Source organism: Hermetia illucens, chromosome 5 (genome assembly GCF_905115235.1).
Source record: "Hermetia illucens chromosome 5, iHerIll2.2.curated.20191125, whole genome shotgun sequence".
In the NCBI taxonomy this organism is placed as follows: domain Eukaryota; kingdom Metazoa; phylum Arthropoda; class Insecta; order Diptera; family Stratiomyidae; genus Hermetia; species Hermetia illucens.
This window is the reverse complement of record NC_051853.1, coordinates 11,530,113-11,546,752: the sequence shown is the minus strand read 5'-3', so window position 1 is coordinate 11,546,752 and position 16,640 is coordinate 11,530,113. Positions and strand designations below refer to the sequence as shown.

Genomic DNA, 16,640 nt, shown 5'->3' with positions numbered 1-16,640 from the left:
CCTCAGACAAACAGCCAAACTTTTCTGCTCCGTATAAACGGACAGTGCACTGGAAAAAGTAGACTATGAAGTGCAGTTCTTAGGAACAGTTGCACCTTTGCATTGCTGAATGCAAAGGTGCATTGCTGAATGCAAAGGTGCAAGTGTTCTGCTCTGCAAAACCGGACCTGGATCCAATCGATGCCGCCAAAGAGCTGTTGGAGGAGATGAGAATCGATAATCCGACGGGGACTGACGAAGTCCCCACACAAGCAGGTCATGCTGAAGGTAACGGAGATAAATCTGCAGCACTTGAAGTGCGCCTCGGCTTATGTGTTTACTTTCCTCCTAGAGGAAGACATCGACATTGCACTAATACGGCAGTCTTACGTCGGAATCGACCGAACCATCAAAGGATAAGGATTCCAAAGGAAATACTTTAATTTATTCTATAGCACAGGCGACGCTGATCAGGACAGACCTAGAGCGTGTATCCTCGTGAGGAAGAGTGTGCACGCTTTTCTGTCTTCAAAGACCTTGTCGTGGTCAAACTGGAGCAGGCGAAGGAGAGAATGTATATTTCCTCGACCTATACGGTTCACGGTCGATCAGCTCCGCCAAAAGAACTACAACATTTGACGAGCAACATAGCAACAAAGAAGGCCAACCTGTTGATAAGCTGCGACGCCAGTGCAAGACATACGCTTTGGTGCAGCTCGGAAATTAACGAGAGAGGTGAGTCACACTTTGATTTTATTATTACTACAAACCTATCGGTGTGTAACAGGGGTAGTACACCAGCCTTCCAACTGTGACGGTTGGGAGGAGGTCCTGGATATCACCCTAATAACCGACAATGGGATTCTTACGGTAGAGAACTGGAGAATGTCTGACCAGAGATCCTTCTCAGATCACAGTTGGATACTTTTCAGTCTAGATCTCGCCGCAGAGGTCCCCAAACCCTTCAAAGACCCGAGGAGGATCGACTGGTGAAAGTTTGGTTAAGTAATTAAGAACGAACTCTCCGGTACGCAAATTGTCAAGATTGCCACGACAGACGAACTGGAGTCAAAGGTCGGGGCTCTGGAAAAGGCATTCGATACCGCCTTTAAAGCGTACCACCTACTAAGTACAGCATAAAGGCACTGCCACCGTGGTGAAATGAAGATTTCTCCAGCCTCAGGAATCTGACCAGGGAAATCTTAAACATCTGCTGCATTGGCAATCATACATGTACTGCCTGAAGAAGTGCAAGTCAGCCATCAAGACAGCCAAGAGGCCTATATAGCCACCAAGAGGCAGCCTTGGTTGGATTATTATCAGAGCATCGAAAGCACCAGCAAATCCTAGATACCTTGTAAGATTCTCTCCTACGGCCACAGTAACATCCTAGACGAAGTACCTCGTGAAATCTGGGTATCCCTCACCTACTATGCCTCACGCAAGCTAAACTTCACGAGAAACCTAGCTGTGGACTTCCCAACCAGGACACAGTCGAAGTAAAAGGTTATGACACAGTATTTTTCACCGATGGATTAAAGATGGTCTGTGGAGTCGGTGCGGAGCTTTTCTCGAATATAGACAGTGTATTCGAGTCGTATGGTCTCCCAGGTTTCGCCAGTGTATTCTAAGCGGCAGTACTGGCGATACTGGAAGTCAGTCAATGGTTGGAACATGATCCGAGCCCCAAGCGTAACATAGCCATTCTGACCAACAACCAAGCGGCCATTAAGACCTTATACTCAGCGAGGTCATCCTTCAGGCTGGTGGGACAGTGCAAAAACGCGTTGGGCAGTTTGGGTGGCACGCTTAAGGTAACCTTCCTCTGAGTTCCCGGTCATAGGAACATAGAGGGGAATGAGCGGGTTGACGAATTGGCCAGGCGGGGCTCTGCTCTTGGCAGGGACAGTTGGCATCTCGCTGGCAACTGTCAAGGGCGGAATCTACTCTGACTACTTAGCAGCTGCAGGCATTAGATGGCGAAGGCTTACCACCTGTGCCAAATCAAGGACTATTTGACCCGCTTATAACAAAACCCGATCACGAGATCTCCTGTGCCAGCAAAATTACAGCGATCTGCATGAAGCACTGGCCCATAGGGGACCATGTCGCCAGGCTCGGCATACCCTTCAATTCGCATTGACGAAGTTGCGGAGACACTGCCGCTGTGATTGCTCAGCTCTAGCTAGAGTCAGGCTACGGACACTTGGTAAACCATTCTTTGGGGACTTCAGAGAGATTTCTAGGTGCATTGTGGCAAAGCTGGTGTCCTTCTTTACTGGTACGGGCTGGCCCTGAAGATCTGGGCTGGCTGGACTCTGCCTCACTACTCTCATAACAGCAGTCACGGTCTTAGGAGTTTGTGGCATCAAAACGGCGCTTCACAGCGTTAATTGGGCTTCTCGGAGCCGCCACTGGTACCTACCTGCCACCCCTGTTGATGTAAGGAATTTCTTGATTTCAAGGTTCTGCAAAGCAGGTGAGCTCGGGGGCTAGCGCGAAGTAATGTGACAAACGGTTCCGGGCTAGCTGTCTGACGATAGGGAGATGTTTAGGTGGTTGTCCGACGGGCTGCTGGTTCGGGACTCTAACACTCTCTATGTAAACGCGTTCTAATTGCCATACGGGGTTTCCTGCAATATATTTGGTCATTATCCGGAAATGATTGAATACATTCATCGGTTAAAATGAACTCCATCTTTTCACTGCTATGGCAAACTTTAGGTGAATAGGTTGCTAATGATCGCTCATGAGCTGAATGAGCACAAAAATTCGGGTTGCAGCCCACATACCGATAATAAAGTGGTTTCAAATCAAATTAATTAATCAATTCATTATGAACTCATCACAATTAGCATGGAAACTCACTTAGCTAAATTAAACTGCTTCATTATCTCTTATTAGCTTTATTGTTGCTTTCCTAGCCATGACCAGATAAATAATTTATTAACAGGTAACAATTTGTGCGGGGCCGAAAAACAGAGCAGCACATTATCGGCTCCGCGTATTTACCATTATATTAACGTTCAATTCAAACAAAAAAGGCGAAAAACTCCGGGCTAATGTCCTGACGAAACGCAGGAATGAAATGATTTTATGCACACCAGCCCGCTGGAACGAGCACTGACCACCGCCACCACGTATCGAATGGGCGTGCTAGGGAAGTTTGGGGGTGGCTAATCAGGAGAGTGGGTGCATTTCAGATATTTCATCTTTTATGGCAGTCGGGAGACATGCTGTTAATGCTTCAGAAAACAAGTCAGGTGCATGACATGCTAAACAAAGTTAGGACGCATGCCTGGCCCAAAGCTTCCTTCTGGAAACTGTCCCGGAACGATGGGACTCCCATTACGGGAAGCTTTCCGGGCAGACCACATTGCCAAGCGTTCGTGGACGGATCAGGCAGGCCTGGTTGAGTTTCAGAGTTTCAGTTTCACTCGACAATTTGCTCAAGCCGTTGGTGTTTTCGTCAGATTTCTCGAGGACGTTCACAGTCAGTGGGTGGTGTGCTAGCTGCATTGTGTGCTCTTAGCAACTTTGTGAGCAACTATAGTTGCTTTGTGCTTGTGGGAATCGACTATTTACTATCCTATTCGGTGATTATGTTTGAGTGGCGTAACATTTTCGTGGTACTCTTTGTAGGATTATTCTGGACATGTAATCGATGTGAAGGACGTTCGGTGAGTATTCAGTATTATAACATAGCATATAGTATTGAAGCAGTTTTGGGATGATTATTCCGAAATTTAAATAAGCCCCGAGGACTCACATAGTGACAGCTCAGTTTGTTTGAACCCTTCCTGAAATCTACAATAAATTCAGCAGCCGAAGGCGTAACATTTGTCATAAACGATATTGCCTATCCTCAACCCTTACTAGTTGAAAGGATACTAGCAAAACACTATCGATATCGTTTGATTCGCGTGACTCGCTTTAATTAAAGTTACGTAAATGTCTCCCTGAATTCAGGAAGAACTTTCCCATGCCTGGTTTCAACCGCTAGCACGTTGCCTAACACTCGTGTAAAACTGTCTGAACAAATCAAGGATGAATTTGTACAGTAAATTCATAAAGCAAGGGGAATAGAGATCTAAGGGTTTTCCTATCGCTTTCGTCGTCATCGGATTCCTTTTAGATTCGTTCCGCTGAAAAAGGTAAACTGAACCTGCCTTTTAGCAAGTAAAGGAATAAGTACTTTAGCGGAGGAGGGAAAAACGCAAAGCGTTCCGGAACATCCTTTTTATCTCGATGCTCCTTTTCCAGCAACAATATTTTACGACTGTGATTTATGACTCCTACGGCGCGGAACAGAGTATATTTGAGTAAGTCTGGAGCGGACGGTGGGGTAAAGGTCGTCCTGGCAGCATGTGAACATCAGCCCGCGAAAAAAGCATTAGGAGAAATGATGAAGAACCAAAGACGTTATATCACAATTTTCGATGAATTTCATAAATTAGGGTTTTTGCGTTGTGACTTGCATCATTACGGCACGGAAGGGACGTTCGTGGCCTTTGTCTGAGAAGACTATATTAATGGATGTTTCGGGGGAATAAGCTCCTTTTTGTCTCCTACCTTAATTAATGCAGTATTCGACATAATTACATATATATATTTACTATCATTTACACTGATGCTTTCGTTATCCTTCTCGCAGTTTTGGTTACATTTTTTGGGGCCTGGTATCCACTTCGCCAGAGTGTAGATGTCCTTTTAATGGCGAATTCAGAAGTGACTCTGATGAACGAATTTATTAGCCTGAAGCAATACCTGTTCATACCCACGCATATTACTCGTATGATAGTGGTTGTAATTCCCTCTCCTTCGTCCCTGCACGATCTGATCTCACCCACGCTTCTGGCATCCTTCGACAATTTAATAAAAAAAGCATGAACACAACAGCAACCCTTCACGATGGAAATTACAAATAATGTAAATTCACCTTCGGGATTTTCTCTGATAACATAATTGGCTGTATCCTGGCGGTTTTCCTACAGAATGTGAGGAACATTTTCCCAGAAAATATTTTCGCTTTAGGCACATTTCAATCTGAAATGCATATTTTTTGAAAGTTTTTGACTTTCGATCTGATAATTCGACTGGAGGGCGTGAATTTTTGTGGAATCCTCAACAAAGGATATTTCCAGCTTATATGCATGTTGTAGATGTTTTGCAGAAATATTCGGAATTTTTAGGTCTGGTATTTTTGGGATGATTTATTTGAGAAAATTTGGGTGTATGATCCTTGAAAGGTTTTTAGATATCATAATGTTTGCATCAAAGGAAAATATTAGATGTCAAAAAATATCTTTAGGGTGAAACCTGTCTTTTAGATTGTTGTAGACAGATAAGTTCATTTGTAAATAACCCAAAATTGCCAGACAGGTTGATCGGTATGTTCGGGAAATTTCAGAGAATCTTCCGAATGATATCCTCTCGTCTCTCCTCTGAATGATGATGCTTAGATCCCGTAAAAATATCTGAGAATATGCCTGACAAAGGAGCTGATTAGGATGGGGTACAGTTTCTTGAAACCGAAATTGAAGGGATGGACAAGAACCAACTAAGGAATTTGGAAAGGAAAATTGTTGCTATTACGGTATTACTATATTGAGGCTTCCCAGTAAAACCGACAGATCCTGGAAGGAGTTTTGATTAGAAAAAAGCTGAAAACCAAGCTTATCAACACGATGAAAAGAAGAGGCAATGAGCGAGATACAGTGATAATTTGTCTGAACGAATACATTTGGGTTAAAGTATCTAGAGAAGTCATACAATCTGCGCTGAAGAGAGAGTTGGAGAAGATGTCGAGCATGTCCTTATCCTTCTCCTTTGAGTGATTTACTTCTGCTATCAAGAACTGCAATCAATCGCTTCCCTGACCTGTTCCATTTTTTAAGGTTTTGTATAAAACAAAACTTTACTAAAGTCGGTTTACTGTCTGTCTGTCTGTCTGGTCAGGTTGCAGCAGCCTGTGGGACTCTCACCGACTAAAACAACCCCCACTTTCTTCTTCTTCCTTCTCCGTTGAACTGCCGCAAAGCATTATTTCGCGGGGTGGACTGCGCTGACCAAACCTTCCGTTCTTGCGACCTCCTGATGATTGCGGAGTTCAACGTACACCAGTTTCCCTCCGACTTCAACATTTCCCTAACGATGTTCCTGCGGACTTAGGTTGATTTTCAGGGAGTCTTCCAGATTCCTAGTCTCTATACTGACCAAGCTTTCCGTTCTTTACGTCCTCCTTGTGTACTCCGCTTTTACAAGTTCCTTCTAATGATTGCGGAGTTCACTGTACACCAGTTTGCCTCCAACTTCAACATATCCCCAACGATGTTCTGCGGGCATAGATTGATTTTCCAGACTCCTCCTCTCTGAGAAAAATCGTGGACGTTGGAACATAACGTGCTCCGAGTCCTCAGGTGTGCAACAGTTTGTAAATGTGTGCCCATATCCAAACATCTGTAACATTTGGGAATTTCCTTGCGTACTGCTCAGCAACTTTCACCACCGCGAGTTTTTGCCTCGGAAGTTCGCAGAGATAATACCAATCTGGACATTGGTTACCTCCGGATATTCGCGCATGATGGGCTCTTCTACCTCGTTCTTTTCTGAGTCAAAGCCTTGCTTGAAGTATTTGCGCCCCCCCCCCCCACAGGCGTGCGAGACTATTAAATTGGTAATTACCGAGGATAAGGTCTACTGGACTATAAACAGCTTCTCCGCATATACATCTTCGGGTGCATAATGTCAGTCATGCTACAGGAGCAGCAGGAAAGGGTTGTGCCGTGGCTTGTTGAGATTTACCAGAGCTGCATCTCTTTAGGATGCGTACCACTTGGAGATGCGAGTGGTTTCCATACCGAAGGCGGGCAGGCGCGCCCATGAGTCCGCGAAGGACTTTCGGCCAATTAGTCCAGGACATTCACTTAAGAGCGATTATGCAGAGAACACCTTTCTCTAAGTAACAGCATGTCTACCTTAAAGGCAAGGCCACAGAAACTGCTCTCCACGAGGTAATTGGCACGATTGAGCGGTCATTGCAGTACAAGCAGTACACCCTAGCTACCTTCTTAGATATAGAAGGAGCATTCAACAACGTTAATACCAACGCCATCAAAGAAGTCTTGACGAGTATTGGATTGGAGGGGTATCTTACGCATTGGATTATATCCATGCTAAGTACCAGGATAATCCAGTCAGATCTGGGAAGGAACCACTTGACTAGAGCTGTGAGCAGAGGCACGCCCAAGGGAAGCCCCATCTCCCCCGTGCTCAGATTTATAGTGACGGACGAAATTTTACGAATAGTGGACAACAGCGGGTTGAAGGTGTTGGCGTATGCCGCCGACTTGGCGATATTAGTGTCAGGGATGTTTCCTTCTATTATGAGCGACATCATGGAACGAGCGTTGCGAAAGATGTACCTGTGAGGCGCAAGATGCGGACTCGGCATAAATTCAACCAAAACGGAACTGATGCTATTTACTACTAATATAACGGTACCTGAATACCACCTACCACGGCTGAATGAACAAAGATTGCCTTTTCCTCAAGTGCAAAGTATCTGGGTTTTATCCTGGAACCAACTAAATTGGGGATTGTACATAAAACTAAGGGTTAAGAAGAACTGTACAGCCTTCTATGCCTGCAATAGGATCTTTGGAAAGAAATGGGGTCTTCGGCCGAAGATGGTTTTCTCGATGTCCATAGCTGTGGTGCGTCCAATCCTACCGTACGGCTCTATTGTATAGTGACGCATCTTCAGTAAAAAATACAATCGAACGAAGCTTAATAGGACTCAAAGAATCATGTGTGCAGGAGCTACTGGGACAATATACTCTTGCATCTCCACCCCCGTACTCATGCATCTCTACTCCCTAGACCCCCACATTAAATACGTTGTAGTGGGCGGTGCCGTCACATTACGTGAGTCCGGCTGCTGGCCAGCGAAGACCTACGGCCACAGTAACATCCAAGACACAGGACACATTCAGGACAAAAGAGGAGAAATATCTAGCCTGAATTGGCGCAGATACTTCCTGTAACCACCATATCTGAACAAGGATTGCGTCAGATGGTAGTTAATCTCTCCACTTCTCAATACAGGGAATCTAAGTGTGGGTCGAGCGATACCTCTGCGAGTCATCCCACCGTTACTGCCACTTCTCCAGCGCTCTTGTCATGCCGCCTTTCGGTATTCTGCGTCCTTTTAAAAGGATTTATTTTCCTTTTCTCGTAGAGCAGCGTGTCCCACTTGTCAGAATATCTATCAGGATTATTCTCGCAATAACATACGCTGCCTCGCCTGATATTGTTCTGAAGGGGTTGCACACCCTGAGCGCCACAAAGCGGTAAGTCATATTTACCCTCCTCCGATTACACTCACACGCTAGTGCTTTCTCCCAAACTGGTGCCGCGTATAATAGTTTGGAGCGAATCACTCCGGCCACAAGTAATCTGCGACTGTATCTTAGGCCTCCAATGTTAAGCACTATCCGCGCTAATGATACACTGGTATTTGGCGCTTTCTCACAGGCACTGTCAGGTGTCCCTTGAAATTGATTTTAGCGTCAATCATCAAACCTAGGTATTTGGTAACCAGTTTCGAAGTGATGATGTCGCCACCAACACGAATATTAACCGTATTCCTCTTCCTACGGTTGGTAATCAAGACCGCCTCTGTCTTCTGTTCCGCAAGATCAAGCTGAACCATCTCCAGCCACGCTTTTATGGCGCTTGTGGTTTCGTTAGCGTACACTTCTACGTCTTCAGGTTGATTAGCTGCTTAGCCAACTCTCGTAGCCTCTTTCGGCACGGGAAGGACAAGGACCCAATTGTGCATAACGTTCCACAGGAGAGGACCCAATACTGAGCCCTGTGGTACTGCTGCTGTGACGGTGTACTGCTTGGATTCCCCCATCCCTGTTCCAAATTGTCCTCTCTGAAAGGTAACTATCGAGGAGCTTAGTCAAATAACTAGGGACACCCGTTTTAACCAGTGAGCTTTTTATCCATTCTCAATTTGCGGAATTTAACGCATTTTCGATGTTCAACGTCACCACGGCACATCGCGACATCGCGTCTGTAGCCAGCTTCAAAACAGCATTTACGGCGTCGAATGTTGAGTGGGCTTGTCGAAATCCAAATTGTCGCTCTGATAGTCCATCCTTATATTCAATGATAGGCAGCAGTCTATTGTAGAAGGCCCTTTCGAGCATCTTTCCTATCGTGTCGATGAGGCAAATCGTTCGATATGATGATGGGTGTCCTGGGTGCTCATTCGGCTTCGGGAGCAAAACTAGTTTTTGCCTCTTCCACCGATCGGGGAAAACTCCTTTTACCATGCATGTTTCAAATATACTGATAAACCAGTCAGGTCTGGTCTTAACAGCGAGTTTAAGAGCTCTATTGGGAACAGCATCCAGACCGGGTGGTTTGTTATCTCCAATTCTCCGGCAAATTTGCGCAGTACCGCAGGTATGGTGTAGACGTCCAATGCCTGCTTGTGTTGTTTGCGCTCTCCTTTATTCAGGGGGAAGAGCGAGATCGTTGGCAGATCCTTCTAGCTCGAAAACATGCATCCCGCAACTCCGCGACATCTTCATTCTACCAATAGTTTGAGCGCCTTTTTGCGAGAACTCGTCGCCTCGGCATAGCAGCATCGCATGATCTCGTTATGCGTCCCATCATTTGCCCTACCTTTTCTGTAGCTGCATGACCGGTATTGTGTCTTCCCAATAGCATCTCTATGAATGCATCCTCTTCAAACTTTTTCACGGACCAGCCCTAGTTTCCAGCTCCGCGGAATGCACCTCGGCACATGGTCCATATTCAATCTGTTTACTAACAATGCCTTTCTCCTTGCCAATGTGGTACTCAGATATGTCACATCGACTATTGAGCCCGACCCTGTTCCACGAAAAGTGGAAACATTTCCCGTATTTGCAAGCACCAGGTCTAGCTCCGCGAAATCCTAGAGCAGGATACGGCCCCTGGCCCACGCGTTGAAATCACCTGCTATGATCTTGGGCTTTCGACTTCTTGGATTCCAAACTAGCATACCTAGCATTCCTTCAAATTAAACACTGGGCATCTGCTACTGCCTGCATCATGCCGACAGTCAACGCCCTTTTTCTACTTGCAAAGCATACATTCTGGCTTGATCTTGCACTCCCAAAACATAAGACCTTCTCTCACACTTTTTCTGCAACTTTTTGATCTATCACAGTTACCGGTGCATTTCGCCGCTACGTGACCAAATTCCAGGCATCTAAAGCAACGCTTGAGGGACACCTACTCCCTGAGTCGTCAAACGACCTAACCTATTTTAACTTTACCAGCCGCCAGCAGTTTGAACCCTGCTTCAGCTGGTAAGCTCATATTTGTCGTTTGCGTGCCTTCCTATGCCCTGAGGAAGGCCCCCTGCCCCTGCGGAATCTTGCAAGCCAAGTGGTCTGAACTGCTTTTCTAAGGCGTCGCGAATATCCTCTTTGGTCGTGATTTCATCAACGTCCTTACATTGTATAGCAATCTGTTGCTTTCTGGCCCGTACTTGTGCTTCTTCTCCTAAAGACTTCTCCACCTTGCTATGTTGTATGGCGAATGTGAGCCTGAGCCGCACTTGTGGCTTGGTGACACGTTGAACGAACGCTGGCCACTTCAGGATTCTATCAAAAGTTTGGTCTTCTATTGGGGAATGAGCACCTCCTAGGTATGAACGCGTCATATACTTTGGTGATACGTTGAGTCACATTGGAGGCTCTCCATAGGGGCACCTGTTTTATTAGGTTGGTCTAGCCACACCTCTATGAAGGTCTCCTCATCCAAAGCTTTTGCCGACCAGCTTGACATCTTTCTCGGTTTCGGGTACGATGCTTCTCCGCACTGTGCCTCCACTTATAGTTCAAGGAAGATCGCTTGGTGATTGTGCTGGCTGACGCGTCAGGACATACCACGTATCAGTGCAGGGCTGACAATGGTTTTGTTTTGGGGATATTCTAACTATTCTATTCTGTAAAATAAAGAAAAAACTGTTTTTATTTTTTTTTCGGTTTCATTTCTTTAAAACGTTACACTTTTCTGTTCTCATCGCGCCGACATCTCTCATCTGGGTCTCCTGTCAGCCGTTTCCAAGGCCGTTCAATGCAGCAACAGAGAGGAGTTCGCGGTGGCGATCAGTTTAACGTCTCCGATGTACTGCAACACGCTCTACGTTTGAGGCAAACCCCCCTTCCAGAAAGGTATTTACATAACCTTCGTTGGCCAGAATTATCTCCAGCTGGCTAGAAACCTTTAATAGACTACGCCCCCTTGCATTAGTCACTCTAATACTTCACTAAAGGGCCCAAGCAGTGAAGTCATCGGTAATTACCCTTAGAATACAACCCTGGCGTTAAAAACAAGACTGTTAGGCATTTTCTCGAATTCGGAGAGTGTCAAACTTGGTGGGGCGCAACCGCTGTACACATACACCCCGTTTATTTTTGCTCACAAAGAACCACTGGCTGTCTGCCTCCCAGCCTGTTGTATGACTTGTCGTCCCATGCCCATATCGCCCCACCAGTCGATTCTGTAACCCATACGCCACCGTGACAGTTTCTATAGGGTTTGCTAGTGATGGCAATTTCCACCTCGGATTCGTAAGTGGTCTGCTCGAGTATATCCTGACCAACCCCGCACTGGTTGAGGCTTATTTGGATAAACCTCATTTTCTCATTGAAGTGAGCGCCTTCCTAAATTCCGGGCATTTAGCACTGCCGGCAATATGCCGGTTATCCCGTCCTTCCTTTCCTTCCTACAGTCAGTATTTGGGGCAGCAAAGGGTCCACTCTTTGGCAATATGGCCTTTGTCTCCACAGCTTCTGCACCGATTAGACCGATCGCTGTTTCTGGAAAAATGACCAAACATGAGGCAATTGAAGCACCTCTGCCATCTGACACTGCAGGCAACCCATCCGATTTGAACTTTCCCGACCGGCAATAATTTTTACGCCACGTCCACTAGTAAACGCACTCCTCAGCAAGTTCCTCCAACTTGAACTCTTTCTTCGGAGCAGTACAAATTTCTCCTTTGGATGTCACTTTATCGACGTCCTTACACTGAATATAGACCTCATGTTTTAGGCCCCGCATTGTGACATTCTCCCCAAAGGAGTTTTTAACTTGAGTAGGAAAGCCATTGGTTTTTTCCAAGCTTAAATCAATAGTGTCTCCTCTCTTTCTTCAACTCGTCTCAACTTGGGATGCTGAGGGGCTACTTTGATCTCTAGCTTGGTCCTCTGGTCTTGCCTTAAATAATTTATAAAAACATTCTTTCTCACCACAAAGCTGCAGCTTCGTCCTTTTTGTTGGATGAATGAAAAAAGAAGTAAATGCCAGCAAAGTGACAAAAACCAAATTGAATTTGGTACCATTATCTGACCTGATTACAAGACCTGAACAGAAACAACTCCAAAAACTAAACTAGAAATCCATAATCCTGCCACACTCCTTACCCAATATGTGAACTTGTATAAATCTTTACAAAGATTCAACACTGAGATTTCTTGCAAACTTCCCACTCGACTTCTTCGCTCTCCAATTGTCTTTAGTGTAGAGATCCTTACCAACTTAATCCCAGTAGACAGATGGCTATCAATCTTGATATCTAGAAAGTTCAAGGGAATCCCATGACAAGGCTACGGTAAAGGAAAATTGGCTCTGACAACAGGATGACTGGAAAATGTCGACGGAACGGATATCCTTTTCAGGCCTTCACTTCATTCGCAAGTAAACATAATATAATTTACTCTATTTACTCGGATCGGGACGATATTAGATTACATTATAATAGACGCACAACTATACTCTCTAACAAGCCAAGTTTCTGTCTGATGGCGCTATCGTACGGTTCCTTTCTTGATTACATCAAGCTCCTAGTTGGGTTAGTAGACTTGCTACGTAATTTACTGTGTCCTGGAGTTGTTGCCACCAGCGATGACATCTATCGATTAACAATTTAATCAAATCGTGTGTATGTGGAGCTTTGTCTTACGAAGGGAGCCTCCTTGAAATGGTTTGTTGCCTCCTTGCCTCTCCGGGGTACCACAAGGATTGTTTGAATGGTATGCACGGAATGTAATGAGATCATTGCCCTTACTGTTGAGTGGCAGATCCCAAAATGTGTAGAAGTAGAAATTGATTCAATAAATTATTTAAAAAGGGTGACAAACTGCTTCTGGAAGAAGTCAGCTCTTTGTTTTGGTTTCTTGTCAGGTTGTATAGATTGAACGTTGTTAAATTATTTGGGAGATTTTGCTTACTCTCATCAGGGGATGTGAAGGGCAAGTCTCACAGGCTAACGGATAATATCTACAGAAAATTATTCGGTTAAGTTGCAATTTGTATTATTTGATGCCGCCAAAAGTGGGCGCTGAGAAATATCCTTGAGGTTGTCAAAAATGCGAAATATCCTTGAGGTTGTCAAAAATCATCGTGTTTGCTATCTAGCCCTGAGTAACTACAGAGAATAAGTGATTTGATGGGATGATCTTTTCTTGTTGATGGAGGGGTGAGAGGGCTCAAGATTAGACGGACGATATCATCTGTCTAAGTAAAATGTGGCTTAGTAGGAATATTTGCAATTTTGAGCTTCTCCTTAGCTATACAATCTACAGATTTTTGGTAAACTCAAAGAGGAAGAGTTTTAATTGCCATGAAACAATATACTCTGTAATGATAATTGAGGAAATAGGAGATCAGGTCGATCATCCTGAGTGGCCGACCGGGGACGGTGAAGGCAGTCTTATCCTTGGACGCCTCATCCAGAGGAATTTGCCAGAACGCATCCTTCAGATCTAGACTCGTAATGAATCTAGCATTCGGGAGACGACTGAAAATCCCCTCGATCAGAGGTAAAGGATAAGCGTCCTTCACTGTTACACTATTCACTTTACGTGCATCAAGGCAAAGTCGCACTTTACCAGGTTTCACCACAAGGGTAACTGGCGAAGACCAGGCGCTTTGCGATTCTTCGATGACTCCCAAAGCCAGCATCTTATCAATCTCTTCGTAGAGGAGCTTTTCGATGGCGGGAGAGATTGAGAAGTGTCTCTGTTTAATCGGTTTGTTACCGCCGACATCGATGACGTGTGTCATGAGACTTGTACGTCCTAAGCCCTCCGACTCGAAAGATGGAAAACTGCCAATGACAGCCTCGAGCCTTGCTCGCTGGTGTGTCGTCAACTGGTGTTGATTGACGTTCTCAACATTTTCGATTGAACAAATGGAAGGTACAAATGAGTCCTGTGCGAGATCGAACTTGCGCACAAAATCAGCTCCAAGGTAAAGATTTTGCGTTAACGATGGGATAAGGAGGAACGACATCGATTCCGTCCGATCACGAAACGTGATGTCAGCTGACACTCTGCCTACTGTCGAGTGGCTAGTCCCGTCAGCTGTCCTGAGATCGATGCGTAATCTCTCCCACTTGTACCAACCGTCGTTAATAATTTTCCGGGCGAAATCCGAAGCTAAGCAACTTACAGTAGCTCCGGTATCAATCAGTCCTGAAACACGCTCACCCAAGACTGTGACATCCGCATACGGGCGAATATCATTATTGGGCCGACTCGTGAGAATGGCAGAGTGGTAAAGACGACTGTTACGCATTATTCGCATCCAATATTGGCGTAAGCGAAGAGTTGAGTGCTTCGGTTTTTTCATCGCCATCTCTGCTACTCCGAAAATTCGTTCTCTGACCGCTTGATATTGTTGCAGTCTTACGTGCAACGGCCTCAGAACCGAAAGCATCGGTTTCCTTGAAACAGTTGGTGTTGGGGACAAATCCGGGTAGGTCAAATCTGGTTTATCGGACCGCTTCAACACGCAAGGCGGACCGAGAGTCGAGGAGACTAGTGCTGGGGTGGCATATGAGGTTTGCGACTCCCTTCCCCGAGGGAGCAATTTGTCCAGTTTTTTTTTTGCACTGAGCAACGGGGACATTGTGGCTTCATGATATTAGGAGTTCCGCAACCAACAACAATCCTGCCATTGGTGTTCTAGATCCCCACAGTTCCAACAACCCCTGGGCTGTACCGCTTCGACCTCTGCTTCGAGCATGTCATGGCGACTCGGGCTGCTTCGTACGCCAGAAGGTTCGATAGCGTCCACTTCCGACAAATGTCGCGTTCGACCCGAAAATTTAGCCAACTGGCGTACGGCTAAGCGGTCTTGCTGATTCTCAAACTTTTCAACCCATTCACGCAACTCACGAATTGTAGCTAGGTGAATGGGGAAAATAGCTCGTATGATTTCCGGTCTGAGGTTGCGCCGTAGAGTCTCCACTAGTTCAGCTTCTTTAGGCGGTTGCTGGAGTCGGGACACCAAACGTCGGATGTGCTTATAAAACTCATTGAAAGGTTCTCGATCCTTTTGAGTGTGGCTCCGAATCCGCTCCCAAAGATCAATGTCCGGCAAACGATCTCGGAATTGATCTCGGAGAGCGTCCCGCAGATCCGTCCATTGAGCGTCAAGGTTGCCTTGCCGATACTCCCAATACCAGTCTGCCGCTTCTCCAGAGAACAACGTGTAGGCGAACTCCAAGAGAATAGAAAAGTTCCCCTGCAGAGTCGAATGAGTCAGAGATTCGACTCTGAAAAGGAACTTCTCTATCGGCAGCGATCCCTCGGAGCCGTCATATTTTAAACCCCAAGAATTCACAATGTGAGTTATTTTGTCCGGAGACATCATGCTGCGTAGCCGTCCTGATGAATTGGAAGGGAAAGTTAATGGAGGTAATGGCGATGAAAGAGAAACAGGAGCCGGGGGGCGATCCACTCTCGGAGGATTTTTAAAGCGTGGAAGAACGCTGTTCCTCGTCCAACACCTCCTTTACAAACATACTTAACCGTGACATTAATCGGGCTTCTAGATATGACACCGACGGCGATTCCAGTGTCACATCATATGGTCCTCTAGCTTGAGTCGCCGTGCTAGAAGTTCCCGGTTGGGTGTTGTCTGTCGCTGGATAAGCGGAGTCCTCGCAGGTTGCCGAAATCCAACGCTGCTTTGTTCGTGCCCCTCGATTATGGGTCGACGCCCAGGCCCTTGCCTCTCGTTCATCTCCATTTGGCATTGAGCCACCTTCGTTCTCGGACATTTTTAACAAAAAAAAAAAACCCAAATAAATCCCAGCAAAAATACGGAAAATATTAAGAAAAAGAAAAGAAGAAAACAAAAAAAATAATAGTCAAGCAAAACCAAAAAAAAAAATGCAGCAAAATCAAAAGTGCAATAAAAATGTACCCTGAGGACTCCTCCCTCTCTCTAATTTGTCAACTCCATATTCAACTCCCGCAGAACTTCCGGATGACCAAAAAGCCATCCCAACCTCATAAATTTTTTTTTTCATCTGTGTGTCGAAAACCTCCACACACAGTATTTTTCTTCATGAAGAGACAACAATCGAGTTGCTCCCCATCGCAGAATATTAAATAAAAGAACAAGCAAAAAAAAAGGATCGCGAGAATTCAATCTTCCTCGTCTGGAGTCAGAGAACAAAGTGAAGATGAATCATTGAGGACGGAACGGCACAGCATATAGCCGACTACCTCCGTATTCCATCAAGGACTCATCTCACCCGTCAGTTCATCCCTACAAAGAAGAAAGAATATTTAATTTTT

The 16,640-nt window shown here is 45.5% G+C and overlaps 1 protein-coding gene across 1 annotated transcript in view; it reads left to right on the top strand.

The window, feature by feature from the left end:
* The first annotated feature begins 3,343 nt into the window (after positions 1-3,343).
* Positions 3,344-16,640, top strand: part of LOC119657538 — a 129,668-nt gene continuing 116,371 nt past the window's right edge. Inside the window, exon 1 of the mRNA XM_038064481.1 lies at positions 3,344-3,659. Within this exon, the coding sequence (XP_037920409.1) occupies positions 3,582-3,659 (78 nt within the window). The 5' untranslated portion in view covers positions 3,344-3,581. The remainder of the gene's footprint in view (positions 3,660-16,640) is intronic.